The sequence below is a fragment of the Anolis carolinensis genome, chromosome 3 (assembly GCF_035594765.1).
Source record: "Anolis carolinensis isolate JA03-04 chromosome 3, rAnoCar3.1.pri, whole genome shotgun sequence".
Classification (NCBI taxonomy): Eukaryota; Metazoa; Chordata; class Lepidosauria; order Squamata; family Dactyloidae; genus Anolis; species Anolis carolinensis.
The window spans coordinates 159976089-159993255 of NC_085843.1; the positions used below are offsets into that span (position 1 = coordinate 159976089).

Genomic DNA, 17167 nt, shown 5'->3' on the forward strand with positions numbered 1-17167 from the left:
ACCAGAAATCTCTTAGGATCAGATGCATGGTTTTAAATAGTCCGAAATGCCCTGCTGGTTTGCAGTCATGACACAGACGAAGTGCTTTTTCCCTGCCCGGTCCGGGTGGGATATAAACATGATTTCTATAGCAAAGCAGTCCATCTTTAAGCGAAAAGGGAAAATGCAGACCTTGACGAAGTTGGTCCTGCGCCCAGGCATCTGCTTGCTGACTAGCCCTGATTTCTTGAGCACAGATGGGTCCTGGAGTAGAGGGAGTTGAATCAATGGGAGTGGATTTGGTGTTCCCCACTGTGAGCGTGGCAAAGTTCTCGGGTTGTAGTAGTTGGGATTCAAAGGTCTCCTTGCGTCCTGCAGCGTATTCCGGTTTACGTGACAGGGCGTCTGCTTGTTTGGTTTGGGCTGGGGTCATATAATGAATCTGGAAGTTGAAACGTTCAAAGAATAAAGCCCAACGTTGCTGCCTCTGATTTAGCTTGCGGGCAGTTCTTAGATGTTCTAGATTCCGATGATCAGTGTGGACTTCAATGGGAAATTTGGCCCCTTCTAGCCAATGTCTCCAAGTTTCAAAAGCTGCCTTTATGGCTAATAGTTCTTTTTCCCAAATGGTATAGTTCCTCTCTGGTGCGGTTAGTTGACGAGAATAATAGGCACAAGGATGAAGGTGATCTCCCACCGGTTGTAGGAGCACAGCCCCAATTGCCACATCAGAGGCGTCCGCTTGCACCACAAAAAGGGTTTCAGGATCTGGATGCTGAAGGATTGGCTGGGATGTGAATAATTTCTTTAGTTGCTGGAACCCTTTCTCTGCTTGATCAGTCCAGCGGAAGGGCTGTTTTCCACGGATGCAGCTGGTGATTGGGTCAGACCAGCGGGCAAAATCTGGAATGAACTTGCGGTAATAGTTCGCGAACCCCAAGAATCGCTGCACCTCTTTCTTGTTGGTTGGCGCCCGCCATTCCAATACTGCTGAAACTTTTGTCGGGTCCATGGAGAGCCCTAGAGGCGAGATGCGGTACCCCAGGAAATCTACCTCTTGTAGATCAAAAGCGCATTTTTCCAGCTTGGCATAAAGTCCATGATCCCGCAATCGTTGTAACACCATTTTAACGTGGTTCTCATGCTCTGATTGTGATCTAGAAAACACCAAAAAATCGTCCAGGTACATGATCAAGAACCGATCTAGATAGTCCTGAAAAATGTCATTGACAAAATGCTGGAACGTTGCGGGAGCTCCGCATAAACCATAATTCATAACTCGGGACTCGAATAATCCGAATTTAGTCTGGAAGGCGGTCTTCCACTCGTCCCCTTCTCTGATGCGAACTAGATTATAAGCCCCCCGCAGGTCCAGCTTGGTGTAGACCTTGGCTCCTCGAAGTCGGTCTAGTAGATCCGAGATTAAGGGCAGGGGATAGCTGTTCCGCTTAGTGATATTGTTCAATGCTCTATAGTCCACCACCAAACGTAATTCCCCTGACTTCTTCTTCACAAACATCACTGGGGAGGCGGCTGGGGATTGAGAGGGTCTGATGAATCCCTTGCGAAGGTTTGTCTCTATGAATTCCCTGAGAGCTTCTTGCTCTGGTTCAGTCAGGGAGTAGAGATGCCCTCGCGGGATCGGGGCCCCCTCCACCAAGTCAATGGCACAGTCATAAGGTCTATGTGGGGGTAATTTTTCGGCTTCTTTTTCATTGAATACATCCCAATACTCGGAGTACTTCTTTGGCAAGGTGATAATGGGCTCGGTGTCTGTGGCATGGCAGACCTTGGCTACGAGGCAATGGTTTTGGCAGTACTTTGAAGCAAACTGCAGTTCTCTGTTGGACCAGGAGATGCTTGGGTCGTGAAGTGTCAGCCATGGAATCCCCAAAATCACAGGGAAATGGGGAACCTCAGTAACAAAGAAGGAAATTTCTTCCATATGTTCCCTTATCCACATCCTGGTGGGTTCCGACCACTGGCTTACGGGGCCCGTCTTGAGAGGGCGGCCATCGATGGCTTGCACCACACGGGCATTCTTGAAGTCATGATATTGTAATCCCAGAGAGTCGGCATACTCTCTATCAATGAAATTGTTGGTAGCTCCTGAGTCTATCATGGCGTGGATCATGACGGGTCCCTTCTTTGCTGACCATAAGGTGACCACTAGAAGGAACAGGACCCCGGTTGGCGGCTCTTGAATGGGTTTCTTGACCGGGTTGGCGAGCCTCTCTACGCCCGGTCGTTGGCTTCCCCCGCCGGCTGTGTGCCAGCCGTCTCAGACGCCTTCGTCTCCGTGGAGGACGCCGCCGCAAGACGGGCGGCGGGCTTCCCTTTGGCTGGGCACTCTCTGGCGAAGTGGCCCCCATTTCCGCAATACCAACAGAGATTTAGGCGTTGGCGGCGGGCCTTCTCGGCGGCATCTAATCTGGGACGCACATTGCCCAACTGCATCGGCACCTCCTCGCTCCCTCTGGGGTATGGGGATGGTGGTGGGGGTCTCCACACTGGACGCGGCTGAACGCTGGCGGGAGCGGGGGGTTTTGCCCCAGCTCTACCGCTCTGGCCTCGTACCCACTGTTTCCTGTTGGCAATCATGACTTCGGCCCGTAAACATTGATCGATGAGTGCTTCAAGCGTTTGGGGAGGATCCACCTTGGAGATTTCCTCCAGCATTTCAATGTTGAGACCCTCCCGAAATTGTCCTCTGAGGGCAACATCGTTCCAGCCGGTGTTGTGGGCCAGCACTCGGAACTCGGCTATGTACTGAGACATGGGTCTGTCTCCTTGGAAGAGGCGGCGGAGTTTGTGACCGGCTGCCTCCAAATTGTCCTCGATTCCCCAAGTCTCCTTAAGGTGGTCCAAGAAGCGTTGCGCTGATCTTAGGTGTGGAGAGGCTTGGTCGAACAGTGCCGTCGCCCAGTTGGCCGCTGGCCCGTCTAGAAGACTGTAAACCCACGCCACCTTGATGTCTTCTTGGGGAAACTCGGCAGCACGGGCCTCTAGATAAGCTTGACATTGGCGACGGAAAACATGAACCTTAGAAGCTTCTCCAGTAAACTTGGTTGGCAACGCCATGGCCGGAAGACGGATTCCGCGTTCCTTCAAACCCTTTATTTCCCCATCCTGTGCATTGAGCTTATCACGGATTCGGTCCACCTCATCCTTGTCGATGGTGTAGGTAATCGGCTGGCCGCCCGGTCCAGGTCCGGCTCCGGTAGACATTCTGGCCGAGGTTAATTGGTGCTTAGGGTGGCGGAGTCAAACTGTCACGACCCAGGCTACAGAGCACCAATAACCATACGCAGAGGCCAGATTCTATCTAATATCTTTATTAAGGAAATATATAAAGTTAATAAAAGCAAATGTAAAAGTTAGTCCAGAAGCAGACCTTTCAGGAAAGGTCAAAATTAGTCCAAAGAAACAATGTCCAATATGAAATATTAAGGTCCAAAGTTGTAATCCAATAACCGAAACACTCACTTTGCCAGGCAAAGTGAGGGGAGATGACAAGGTCCTTTAGTCCATGAACTTGAGCAAGGCTAGGAATTAACTTGATACTTGAAAGCAAGGCTTGAATCGTGGCACAAGGTAACAAGGAACAAGAACAAGATCCGTGGAATTACTTGGTAAAATCCGTGAAACAAGGCAAGGTTTAGTCCTGAAAGGCGAGGCAAGGTCCGTAGGTAAACAAGGCTGGGAAACAGGAGCGAAGGCTTGAAAACAAGAACAAGGCTTGAACAGGAACGAGGCTTGAATCGGAGCGCGCTGTCCAGACACAACTCGCTCCGGAGGCTGACGAATTGACTCCGCAAAGTTACTCCGCGGGTAAAACACCTATATAGAGTCTAACTTTCCCGCCGAGAGCAGTTCTCTGGGAACCAGAAACGAAAGCTAATCTCTGAGACCAGATGTTTGACTCCTTAAAGATTCTCATGGAAAGCAGGCTTAATTGGCTAAATTCTTAGCAATTATTCTAGCACTCCTGCGCGAGGCCGCTTCCAAACCTCTCTGTTGTTTACAAAACTCATGGCGAGAAAACACAGGAGATGTAGCCTCAGTGTTTGTTTGACATACTTCTGGAACATAACCCTCTTGCAGGTGCAAGGTTCCCAGATCTGGCTGGGAAGAATCTGTCTGGGAAGAATCCAGTTCTGACTGGGAAGGTAAAAAACCCAAGTTTTCTTCTTCATCAGGCATCACAATGTCATGAGCAGGACTACAAGGCCCATGGGTCATCACAATTGAAGAAGTGCATCATTCCCTGAATAAAGGGCATTTCATGATTTACATTGTGAGCAACAAATTCTAGCATGTCGTCATTACTCAATGGGGAGTTATAACTAACTAATCCTGTTTTTCCTCAGGATATAAACATTTATATTTAATTGCAGAGCATGGAAAAGGTCATCCAACGTTATCCAACAAAATTACTCCCCCAAAACTATGTTGGCCATATAAATCTACTGGGGTTTTCCAGAAGTTGCTGTAGCACTGTGCCTAGCTACAGGGACATTTTTCTGCCCACTCCCCAAGATGCAGAGAATGGCTGTGTAAAAGGGGGCTTTGAAGTGGGGAAGTAGGCTTTGGGTATGGTAGAAGACAGAGTGGAACACCAACCTCCGCCCAAAAGAGGACATATGGACATATAAGGAAGAAATATAGGTGTAACGAGTTCCAGCTCCTGTGTGAAGCTTTGTCAGATTCACAATGTAGGTAAATTATTGGCACAGGACTGGACTGTATGGACTATGAGTTCTCTTCCAACCAAGGCTGTAGCCAGATTTATTTATTTATTTTTTTTGGGGGGGGGGGGAGGTTGAAACTTTTTTTTAGAGAATCATGAAGAGTAGTTCCATAATGCAAAATAATTTAGAAATCAGGCTCCATCGATAAACTTCAGTGGACACTCAAGACAGATAAACTTCAGTGGACACTCGTGGGGATTTGGTTAATCAGTTAAAATTCATGAGTAAACCAGTTTTTAAAAAACCTGAAAAATTTTGGGAGGGGGGTTGAATCCTTAACCCCCCCCCCCCTTGGCTACAGCCCTGCTTCCAACACTATGATTCTGTGAAATCCATGAAGGTTGAAGTGGTTATATTTTTGTTTTTCATAACATGAACACATGTTCATTTAGTCACACAAAATACACAGCTGAGATCAGGCATTGGTCGATACTGTAGAATTCCACCAATACTTTTCCTCCCAAAGGATTCGCCTTCCTCTGTGCAGGCCTCATGGTTTTAGTGGTAAGTGAAAAGCAAGGACAGTTGGCAATATATCCAGAAATATAATAATATCATGATTGTTCAGAACCCTTAGAGGAGTCCCCAAAGACCCAACAGAATGTGTTCGTAGTTCTGTGTTTGGGTATAAGGACATAACAGAAATGTCTCTCGTACCCGTTGTTCTCCACTGCCTACTAAATGTCTATAGAGAGCCCCCATCAAAGGGAAGAGGATTCTTGCAGGGGTTTTGTATATGGGAGATAACAAATCTTTCCCTCCACAATGATAAAATGTTAGATATAATTTCCAGTAACAGTTGACTATGTCACTAATAGGATGACAGCCATTGTGTCTGCTCAGCTACAGGTGTATTTTTTATTTGCATTCTGGATTTAAGAGGATTCTTGAATGTGGATACAAATCAGCAATGAATTGAGGTGCAGTTCTAAACATGTGTACAAACAGTTTAAACACATGTGCAGTGTAACATGGAAACACTTCTGAGAAAAGCATGGAACAGGTGAGAATTCAGGGAGGACTGGAGTTTTTTGATATTTTTATTCCTGATACAAGTTGTGGACCAGCATTTATATTTGTTGCTGCAAAGAAGTCCTTTCTGGGGGAAATCCCTTTGTCATTTTACTTTTATCTCATAGTTCTCCTGGAGGTCTGTGAAAATCACAGCCTTTAAATACATACGCTTGTCCAGGGCCCCTTAAGCAAAATGAAAGGAAGGACTTAGGATGGAGGGGATGAACACAACCTAGGGCTAAATTCTGGGTGGGCAATATGGGAGGAATATGTTGCTGAAAACCCTATAGTATAGACAATCAGGGTCAAACACAATAAAGTCAATGTTAAATAATTTAAAACAATAAGTAAGAATTAAGTACTGTATATACTCGAGTATAAGCCGACCCGAATATAAGCCGAGGCACCTAATTTTATCACAAAAAAACTGGGAAAACATTGACTCCAGTATAAGCCGAGGGTGGTAAATTTCAGAAATAAAAATAGATACCAATAAAATTACATTAATTGAGGCATCAGTAGGTTAAATGTTTTTGAATATTTACATAAAGCTCAAATTTAAGATAAGACTATCCAACTCTGATCAAATCATTATTCTCATCTTCTTCAATGTAAATGTGCTTATGTATCTTTTTAATAATAATCGAGTAAAATAATACATATAATAATAATAATAATAATAATAATAATAATAATAATAATAAATACAGGAAAGTAATACATGTAATAGAGTAAAATAATAAATGCAATAATAATAAGATCAGAGTGAAATAATAAATGTATTAATAATAATAATAAAAATAGAGTAAAATAAATGTAATAGTATCAACAATAATAGAGAAAAATAATAAATGTCCCATATATTCTCCAGTATAAGCTGACCCAAATATGAGCCAACCAGGACCCTCACCCGAGTATAAGCCGAAGGGGGCTTTTTCAGTCTTTAAAAAAGGGCTGAAAAACTAGGCTTATACTCGAGTATATACTGTATTCAAATCTGGACATCAGATATTTGTGCCAAATTTGGTCCAGATCCATAGTCGTTTGGGTTCACAGTGCTCTCTGGAGGAAGGTGAACTACATCTCCCTAAATCACTATCAATTCCTTCCAGATCCCTCCAGTATTTTCTGTTGGTCATGGGGGTTCTGTGTGTGAGAAGTTTGGCCCAATTCTATCATTGGTAGAGTTCAAGGGGCTCTTTGATTGTATATTCCAGCAACTACAACTCCCAAGTGTCAAGGTCTATTTTCCCAAACTCCACCAGTGTTCACATTTGGACATATTGGGTATTCATGCCAAGTTTGGTACAGATACATCATTGTTTGAGTCCACAGTGCTCTCTAGATGTAGGTGAACTACAACAACAAAACTAAAGGTCAATACCTATCAAAACCTTCCTGTATTTTCTGTTGGTCATGGGAGTTCTGTGTGCCAAGTTTGGTTCAATTCCATTGTTGGTGGTGTTCAGAATGCTCTTTGATTGTAGGCAAACTATAAATCACAGCAACTACAACTTCCAAATGATAAAATCAAACCCCACAACTCTCACCATTATTCAAATTTGGATGTATCAGGTATTTGTGCCAAATTTGGTCCAGTGAATGAAAATACATCCTGCATATCAGATATTTACATTACAATTTATAACAGTCGCAAAATTACAGTTAGGAAGTAGCAACAAAAATAATTTTATAGTTGAGGGTCACCACATCATGAGGAACTGTATTAAGGGGTCGTAGCATTAGGAAGGTTGAGAAACACTGTACTAAAATAATGAAATGTGAAATATTTTTACACAGATAATTCAATTCCTTTATTATGTTTTTTACAGAAATTGCAATATGGATCGTAACGTGGTCACTATTGCATATCCTCTGAGGTAGGCCTTCTTGATAGAAGTGTGTGCTGCTTCTCACCTAAGCATGCATTAACAGGACACATCTTTTCACCTAAACACATGTAATACATGTGAGAATGGAAAAAAAAACCCTTTTTGTTTCCAATGGGCAAGACTATAAGCATTTTTGTGGATTTTTCAAACATTCTTCACATTTTGGGATATTTGTCCAAAATTTGCGATTTGTGTTGCATAAAAACCAACATTTTAGGGGAATTTTTAATACAAAAAATCCAATCAACATACAAAAAAAATTAGGAGGAAAGGAACTGATCTCATCACTTATGCTCTGGGACCATTTCTTTTTTAAAAAATTGCAAATCTTGGTAATTTATTGACACCTTGCCATCAAGAATTGTTGGTACTCTTTATACCTCTCACCCACACACATTTTTCTGTTTGAATATCATTCCAGTAATCAAACTTGGTCCTCAGACAGGGTTGGTAATTGAAATCTCCAGAATTGACAAAGTGATCAACTGTTGGAAATGGGGAAAATCCAGAGTTTGTACTGAAACTATCCCTGAAATCAAACATGGCTCAAACAGCCATGGATCCTCCTTGAATGAATTAGGATTATTTCCCTCCTCCATCATGTACTTATTCATCTGTATCTATCCCTGAAAATTATATTTATTCCCTCAAGTTGGAGGGCACCTCTCTCTTTTAGACCAATTTTTCTTCTTGATCTGTGGAGGATTCCAGTGGCTTCCAATCTTCATGAATTTAGAAAACATACTGAAAACTTAATACTGATTTCTCACTTTCAAAAATCATTACTGATTTTGTACAGAGCTGAAATGACAAAGAAAACTTCACAGAAGCCTTGCTTTAAAGAGCCACATTCTCAAATGTCCAGTGCTTTCAACAGCCAAGTGAAGAAAGCCGATCTTCTTTATCCATATTTATACATATACACACTTGCACACACTACTTGATCCAAGGGTTCAACAAACTCTTAGTGTTTGAAGGACTCCATATTTTACCGTCCCATTGCCACAAAAGAAAGACCTGGGAGAAAAGGAGGGAGAAAAAAATCATTTTAAAGCAAGTCTTCTATTTTGCAGTTTAGTTTCCTCTTTCTTCCCCCTTAGACACATTATGAATGTTCAAGACGAGCAGAGATTGTTCATTTCTTTATTAGTTACATTAATATTCTGCCTTCCTTTGAGCTCAAAGTGGCAGATGTGACTTTCTTCTAACCCACTTTACCCTCAAGGTTTGTGCGTATATAGGGCCATTTTTTTCAGACCTTGGGTGGAAAGCCTCATTTCCGTAAGCAGTGGACAAAAACTGAAACGGGGCCATACAAATGGGACAAATAGAAACAGTCAACAATTCCATACAAATGCACAAGACTAATAGGGTCCCATCTACATTGCCATATAATGCGATGTAGATGGAACCCTATTGAGCTCTCATAATTGCTGGGTGGAACTGATGATGGTTGGAATCTTTCAGCCTTGAAAGGGTCATCCTACTTCTACATATGGCAAGGAGATACTGGAGAATCCTTGATATAGTCCAACTGGCCCTTTAGACACGGACAAATTCTTTTGAAGCTGGGAGCTTCCAGATGTCCTCTCAAGACAGAAGCTGCTTCTGATACATCAGAACAATCTTCTGATGTTGCAGCTAAGATTCAGAATTGTTTTGGAAGATACCAGAATGACCACTCTCTCTTAAAGTATGAGATCTGTAGTCAAATAATTCCCTACATTTAGAAACAAGACTGAAAAGGACTTTTCAATTGAGACACTCCTCATGTGGCGCTCTGCCTAGAGAATGTGACCTGGCACCAAGACTGTTCAGCACTTTACAAGGTATTTACTTTTTAGTTTACATAAGCCTCATTTAGTTACTTATTATATAGTGATATGGCTGCCCAATTACACAAGTTGTCTGACCAATTTACAAACGACATCACAGGCCTCCTACAACTGGAAGGAGCCACAAAGACTATCTAGTCCTACCCCATGCCAAGCAGGAATGCACAACTATAGCAGCCCTGGAAGATGTCCATCCAGCTGCTGCTTAAAAACCTCCAGAGTATAAGACTCCAGTACACTGCAAGGCCATCTATCCACTGTTGGACAGCTCTTACAGTAAAGTTCCTAATGTCTGAATCTATTGTTTCAGGTTACAGTTCCTGAAGTGGAAGAAAACAAACTTGCAATCTATGAATGCACAGCACCATTAACAACTAAAATACAAATAAAACACAAATTACAACCTATAGGTCTATACCATAGGCTATTTAAAAGTATGACATGGATATAAAGCTGTTAAAATAAGGAATAAAATGTCAAGTTGCTCTAAAAGGCTTTTTCTTATCTGGGATACTACACCTCAACGAGCTACTTTATTTGAAGCAGACTTCTAAAGCAGTTCTTAAGTTTTAAGTAGATCCATATAAGAAAACAGAATCTAACAGCTAAGTGGATCTCAAGACCAGGTCCCACGACTATACCATACCACATTTGATAGAGGGAAAACAGGATATACATGGCTAGGCAACATCAGAGTATGAAAAAGGTGGCAAATTGGCTTTGCCTTCATTCATAAGGAAAGGCAAGATTTCTTCTCTTCCTCTCCTTTCCTCTCGCTGAACTGAATACAATCTACTTTTGAATTTTAAACTCTGTTTTCAGCAACTGAAATAAACAGAGGACAAAGAGGGGAAGTCGGGAGAAGAGAGAAAAACTGGGACATTTTCAAAGCAATTGCAAAAGTGGGATGATAGAGGATCAATTGGGAAATTTCCTGCAAAATTGGAAGTGTGTAAGGTATGTGATGTAGCGTCTGCTTTCTACAGCAGCAGATGCAGCATGGCATAAACAATGAAATTGCAATATGGAAATGGAAACACTTACTTGTGTCCATCCTGCCCTCGGATTAGAGTCACTTTTTTGGCTCCCAGTTTGTCCCAAACCGCAGTTAAAAACTGCTTATGCCAAATAAATTCAACTTTTGTAGCATTGTCAGGATGAATGTCTAAATCAGTGACTTTTGAGTAGCTTTGTCCTTGTTTAAGGCTTCCTCTGTAAATGCATCAAAAGAGGAGTTATTAGAAGGCGTCCACACAACAACTGCTGAGCTTTAGAAATTCCACCTTAGGAGATGACTAACAATAATAACCAGCTTCTAAAAGTTGGCATACAGTTATTATATTGCATTTAAAGGGAACTTTATCATGGCTACTTGTAATTTGCTGGCCATCATTTAATTATTTTTAATTGTATGTTATTGGTGAGTGCCTACAGATAAATAACTTAGATCCTACATCACAGGTACAGTTATGAATATGTAACTATGTATTATATACTGACCTAACCCAATGAACCCAACCCAGACAAGTCCAAATCATGAGAAGAACTGGGATTTAAAAACCCGATTCCCTTTGTAACGCATCAGGAGCTTTGGAGAGGGGAGGGGACAAGCTCCATCTCCCCTCTCTAAAGCTCCCAACGCAACATGTTGACGTGTCAAGAGCTTTCTTTGTGGGCTCGAGAAAGCAGCCAGGACTCTCCAGTAAGTTTACAGGGAAAGTGTGTGTGTGTGTGTGTGGGGGGGGGGCTAGGAGAGTAGGGCTGGGCTACCATCCTGCTCCTTTGGGCCCTTAGAGCGCAAAGAACCAGGGTGACAATGAGGATTGGCCCTTGGGATCATGGAAGGCAGTCTTGAGAGTCAATCCCCACAGGCTCAATACCTCAACACCTTGCAGTAAGGTCCTGATCTTTTCAGGTATGTTTTTTAATCCAGAGCAAACTGGGAAATCCCAATTTACTTCATATTAATCTGGATGAACCTAGGCTGTCATTTGGACGCCTCAGGTTAATCCGCAACCCACCAGGGGTTTGGGGCCTATGTGGAAGGAGCCTAAACCATCAGCTTCATTGAACAATTGAGGTCTATTCTGTTGGTGATTGTAATGCAGCAAGATGATATTTCCGGACCGCTTCCGCCAGCAATCTACGAGGAGATACAAGTGGGGTCCTGCTTTAGATTGCTGGTAGGAGGGAATGAAAAAACTGATTCTCCAACACCCTAATTGTCAGCAGAGCAGACTTCCATTGTGTTGTTGAAGGCTTTCATGGCCGGGATCACAGGGTTGTTGTATGTTTTCCGGGCTGTATGGCCATGTTCCAGAAGTATTCTCTCCTGACGTTTTGCCCACATCTATGGCAGGCATCCTCAGAGGTTGTGAGGTATGGAGAAATTAAGCAAAGAAGGTTAATATATATCTGTGAAAGTCCAGGGTGTGAGAAGAACTCTTTGTCAGTTGGAAAGCCAGTGTGAATGTTGCAGTTAATCACCTAAATTAGCACTGGAAAGGTTCATCTCCTGGCTATTTCTGCCTGGGGGCATCCTTTGTTCAGAGTCATTAGCTGCCCTTGGAACTCTTCTGTTTTCAGAGTGTTGCTTCTCATTTACTGTTCTGATTTTTAAATTTTTTAATACTGGTAGCCAGATTTTGTTCATTTTCATGGTTTCCTCTTTTCTGTTGAAGTTGTCCACATGCTTGTGAATTTCAATGGCTTCTCTATGTAGTTTGACATGATAGTTATTGGAGTGGTCAAGCATTTCTGTGTTCTCAAATAATATACTGTGTCCATGTTGGTTCATCAAGTGCTCTGCTATGGCTGATTTCTCTGGTTGAGTTAGTCTGCAGTGCCTTTCATGTTCTTTGACTCGTGTTTGGGCGCTGCATTTGGTGGCCCCTATGTAGACTTGTCCACAGCTGCATGGTATACGGTAGACTCCTGCAGAGGAGAGAGGATCCCTCTTGCCTTTTGCTGACCGTAGCATTTGTTGGACTTTCTTTGTGGGTCTGTACATGGTTTGTAGGTTGTGCTTCTTCATCGGTTTGCCTATGTGGTCAGTGGTTTCCTTGATGTATGGTAAGAACACCTTTCCTCTGGGTGGATCTTTGTCTTGACTCTCATGGCAATGACTTCCATTGTTTATTGAAGCTGCTGAGTTTCAAGGTAGATTTTAGGAGGAGGCATTTACAGCCAGGACAATTGTAAATATACTAAAGAGTTGCAAAAGAGCTTGCTTAAGCATTCATAACTGCTCAGCAAGTTTCCAGATATTTACTGTATTTACTCGAATCTAATGCTCACATTTTTTTTTTGGCTAAATGACCTTCCCAAAATTAGGGTGTGCATTAGATTCACATAATATGGCAATCATAGGACTTCTTCACATGCATCAGCGAAATGATTGTGTATCACCGCGGATCACTACAATCCCAGTGGTGCCCACGTTGGGAACATGGAGACATGTTGCCCCGTGCCTCGCACCAGCTGCCCCAGAAGTAATTTTCCAGGATGTTTAAGGCATCATGCTCTGTGGCTGAAGTAAAAAAAAAAACCCCGTCTCCGCTGCCATATTTTGGACTGTGTGAAGAGGTCCACAGTGCTACTTCAGGAGCATCTGGAGCTCAAACTGAACTGTGCTTAAATCTAACATTATTTTCCTTGGGCAAAGTTCCTATAAAAAAATTCCACCAAACATTCTAGATCACACCATGAATCTCGTGAAGTAGCTTGGAGAAGCCTATGAAAGTCCATGACACAATAAATGTGTTTGTTGTTGAAGCACTACTAAACATTTTGTCATTTTTGTCCTATAATAGGTCCTCCTTATTGCTTCCATTTATCTAGGACAAGGAAGCCCAGAAGCAGGTTCTGGCACAGAAATACAAATGGCCCCATATATTCCACACTTCTTTTCCATACACACCCACACACATTCTTTCTCCCACTCTTTATGTGGCATCCAGCCTAATAAAAAAAGTTTTTGGAGAACTCAAAAGCTTCCTCATTATTTTGTGGCATTTCAATTGGCCCTAAACAATGAAGACATTGCCCGGTAAACAGAGTGGCCATATAAGCTATTTTGATTCCCAGTCTTGGGAAAAGATGATATAGAAACAAATGTAATAATAACAACAATAGGCATAGCAGCATCAAAAAAAAAGAGGACAACAAGGTCATGTACTGCCACTTTGAAGATATCCAGACTGACTGAAAAATCCTAAATTTAATTCCTGTTCTTTCTGATTTAATAATGGATTAAAATAAACCAATCTGGGAAGCTGGTATAAAAAGTTTTTGATCATACCAGGACCTGACAGAACTACATACTAAACTACATATGTACAGATAAATTAAGAAAGCACAAGAAAAAAAATCTGGGATTTTGTGGGGTTTTGGTGAGACTTGTTTGGTTGATGTGGGAAGCAGGACCCCTATCCACTGTGATTCCCATACTGTAGCATACATTAAGGTTCAGTAGAGACCCATTTGTTTGTACAGGCATATTTAAATTAGCTATTTTAAATGAGTTGTCTGTTTTTTTATTATTATTATTTTATTTGTTTCAGCTGTGGGCTTTGTTGGTTTTATTTTTAAAGTGCTCTGGAATTTTTAAAAACACAATGAACAGTATAGAAGTGGGTTGCTGTGAGTTTTCCGGGCTGTATGTTTCAGAAGCATTCTCTTCTGGCGTTTCGCCCACATCCACGGCTGCATGGTATACGGTAGACTCCTGCAGAGGTGAGAGGATCCCACTTGTCCTTTGCTGAACGTAGCATTTGTTTAATTTTTTTAGTGGGTCTTTAGAGAGCAGCAAGCCCAGGATTGAGCCATGTTTCAAGGCTCAATGACGACTTGATCCCCAAATGAATCAGCATATTAAAATAGCTTTCTCAGCCTAAAATTGACTTTAGAAAGATATGTAAACCAACATAATTGTCCTGGTGGCAAAGCTTGCCCTTTTTCCTCTCTATGGTGAAAAGAGATGGCAAACCAAGCCCCTTGGGACCACAGACAAGCTCCTCATGTTGTATAGAGTTGTGATTTGCAAAGCAGCTCCACACTAACCTCAGATCACATGGGAATTCACCCTTAAAGACTACCCGTATAGGAAACTGCCATAACTGAAACAACAACAACAACAACAACAACAACAACAATTTTGCAAGGATCAGGAGAAAAAACTTGCTGAGTATATGCATTCTTTTGCTACACAAGTCACTTTTTCAAAGTACCAAAGTGATCTGATACATTTTAATATTTTCAATCTATACATAATATTCTACTCCCAGCCAACGATGTGCTTCCACCTATAACTAATTTTTAATTTATTTTTTTTGATTTGGTACCTTTTGAAAACGAACACCACATTTGAACACCATATATAAAGAAAAACCAGAGGCCAACAATATATTAGACAGTGTGTATAGTTATATCTAAAATTATCAGATCTCAAAAAACTGATTTCAGTGCAGTATAAAACATACCTCTGAATTTGGTATTCATTTGTGTATTCATCTTTGTCGTGAAAAATTATATTGATTAATCCCCTTGCATTTCCAGATAGTTTCACAGATATTTTATATCTCCAACCTATATAACAAAGACAGAGTGAAGCCAAATGTGAACCAAAGTATGAAATGAATGAATTACAAACTGAGTTAGATACACACACTTTTTTCTGTTCCTACCTGGTTTTTTATTTTTAAAAAATACACTCTGCAATTATTTCCAACTATTACAAAAATCAGATTTATGCTATCCCAATATGTAAGCGATTATTGTATATTTCATAGACTTATAGAATCATAGTGTTGGAAGGGACCTCTAATCCAAACGTTCTCTTTGTTTTCTATTTTTTAAATGGATAGGACATTCTTGAAGGCCATATAGTTAAAATGTAGGAGAGATCCAAAATTTATTAGAGGTTTCTTTAAATGTGGATTGCAGAAAGTAATAGAGGATGGGTTTGTGAGTGGATCTTAAGCATCCCAACCAATGGATGTATGCAGTTTAAGTTTCTGTGTTTCATTTGCTATAGAACATTAATAACTACCTTCGCATGAATGTCCTGCTTTTGACCTTTCCATAAAATAACCCCTTGGCTATGCTAGATCATGGTGAACTAGATAGGGTTTCCCGTCCAATAGAACAGTGCCCTTCCACTTCCTTCACTTCCACCTCCTCTTCCTTTACTGTGAGCATGTAACGATATGTGTCGGCATCCCCATCTTCTGGTTTCACATAAAAAGGCGAGAAAACCACAACTCCATATACACAAACTGCCAAACCTATTTGGTGAATATGGCTCAGCACCATGGATAGTTCCTTTGAAGTCATCAAGGGAAGCCACCTACGATCAGTATGCAATTCTATCAGCTTTATTCTAATTTTTGCACTCACTTGTAAATGGTTCCATAGCTCCTGTATTTAGATAATATTTTGTATTTTTCTTCACTTTATAACGGAATTGATCTGCATAGTGGCCCATCATTGGGCAACCACCTATGGGGCATGGAAAGCAATTTCCCTAGGGAAAAAAGTAAAGCATTGATGAAAACGGCACATTGTAAAATCTTTTGCTGGGCATTGTTTCAAACTATATCCACGACACTTATTCGGTTCCGTTTGTTACTTTTCTGAAAACTATAACTGGATTATTAAATATTTTGAAACCCATGGACTTTAATTGCAATTAATTGCTTTAAAAAATAACTTTCCAAGAACAGGAGTGAGCATGATCAGATGCCTGATAGTGCCCATGCCTTGGCAGGAGGCCTATAGCTATGTGTATCTGAACCCTTTGGCCCTGTTCATTTTAGCCACTCCATCAATCTCTCTCAGCAAACAATGAGAACAACAAAAGAGGACACTGTTCATTCATTGGTCCTTCCTCTCTTGTCAATAAATATAAAGGGATCTTGCAGCGCAAGTAGAATAAGAAAGTAATCAAGCGACAAATGCTTACTTCTTGAAAGGATTCATACGATTTGCAAGGATAGCCCAGGAAACCATTTGGATAGAGAATGCTGTACAGGTAATACTCATGACTTCTGGAATGATGGCAGTTTCCAGCCATAGGAGTCTCTGTCAAAAGAAAACTGTGAGCCTCAGTGACAAGTCATCCATAACTTTTTAGAGATTTCCTCTTTCACTTTAGGGTGAAGATGGCTGTAACAAGGGATAAATTCATATAACCCAGGTTGTTGAGAGGAAACTTCAAGGAGCTTGACCTTTTGTTTTTCAACAAGTCTTGAACTTTGTAAGTCCTTCAAATAGATCTCTTTAATTAGCCACTCTGCCTCTGAACAAACATGCATAGGATTATGTGCAAGCAGAGTGAAAAGTGAATATATTTTCTTACCTGTTGACTCTAACTTGGAAAGTCAGATCTAAAGACCTGAGTACAGTACTGAGACGGTTTTGGTCACCCTGGTCGATGACATCCACAGGGAACTGGATAGGGGAATGTGACCCTGCTGGTTCTCTTGGACATCTCAGCAGCTTTCGATACCATTGATCATGGTATCCTCCTGGGTCGACTCTCCAGGATGGGCCTTGGGGGAACAGCTTTGCTGTGGCTCCAGTCCTTCTTGGAGGGCCGTTCCCAGTTGGTGAAGCTGGGGGACAACTGTTCGGACCCCTGGCCATTGACCTGTGGGATCCTGCAAGGTTCTATTCTGTCCCCCATGCTTTTCAACAT

The 17167-nt window shown here is 41.6% G+C and overlaps 1 protein-coding gene across 2 annotated transcripts in view; it reads right to left on the reverse strand.

Moving 5' to 3' along the window:
• Window positions 1–7956: 7956 nt before the first annotated feature.
• The window catches only part of LOC100558884 (pancreatic lipase-related protein 2), a 29949-nt gene continuing 20738 nt past the window's right edge, over window positions 7957–17167 (reverse strand). For both annotated transcript variants that reach the window (XM_062975672.1, XM_016995093.2), the window contains exons 8-12: window positions 16433–16551; window positions 15868–15994; window positions 14952–15057; window positions 10516–10683; window positions 7957–8653 (exon numbers count right to left, since the gene is read on the reverse strand). In XM_062975672.1, coding sequence (XP_062831742.1) covers window positions 8590–8653; window positions 10516–10683; window positions 14952–15057; window positions 15868–15994; window positions 16433–16551 — 584 coding nt within the window. In that variant the 3' untranslated portion in view covers window positions 7957–8589. The remainder of the gene's footprint in view (window positions 8654–10515; window positions 10684–14951; window positions 15058–15867; window positions 15995–16432; window positions 16552–17167) is intronic.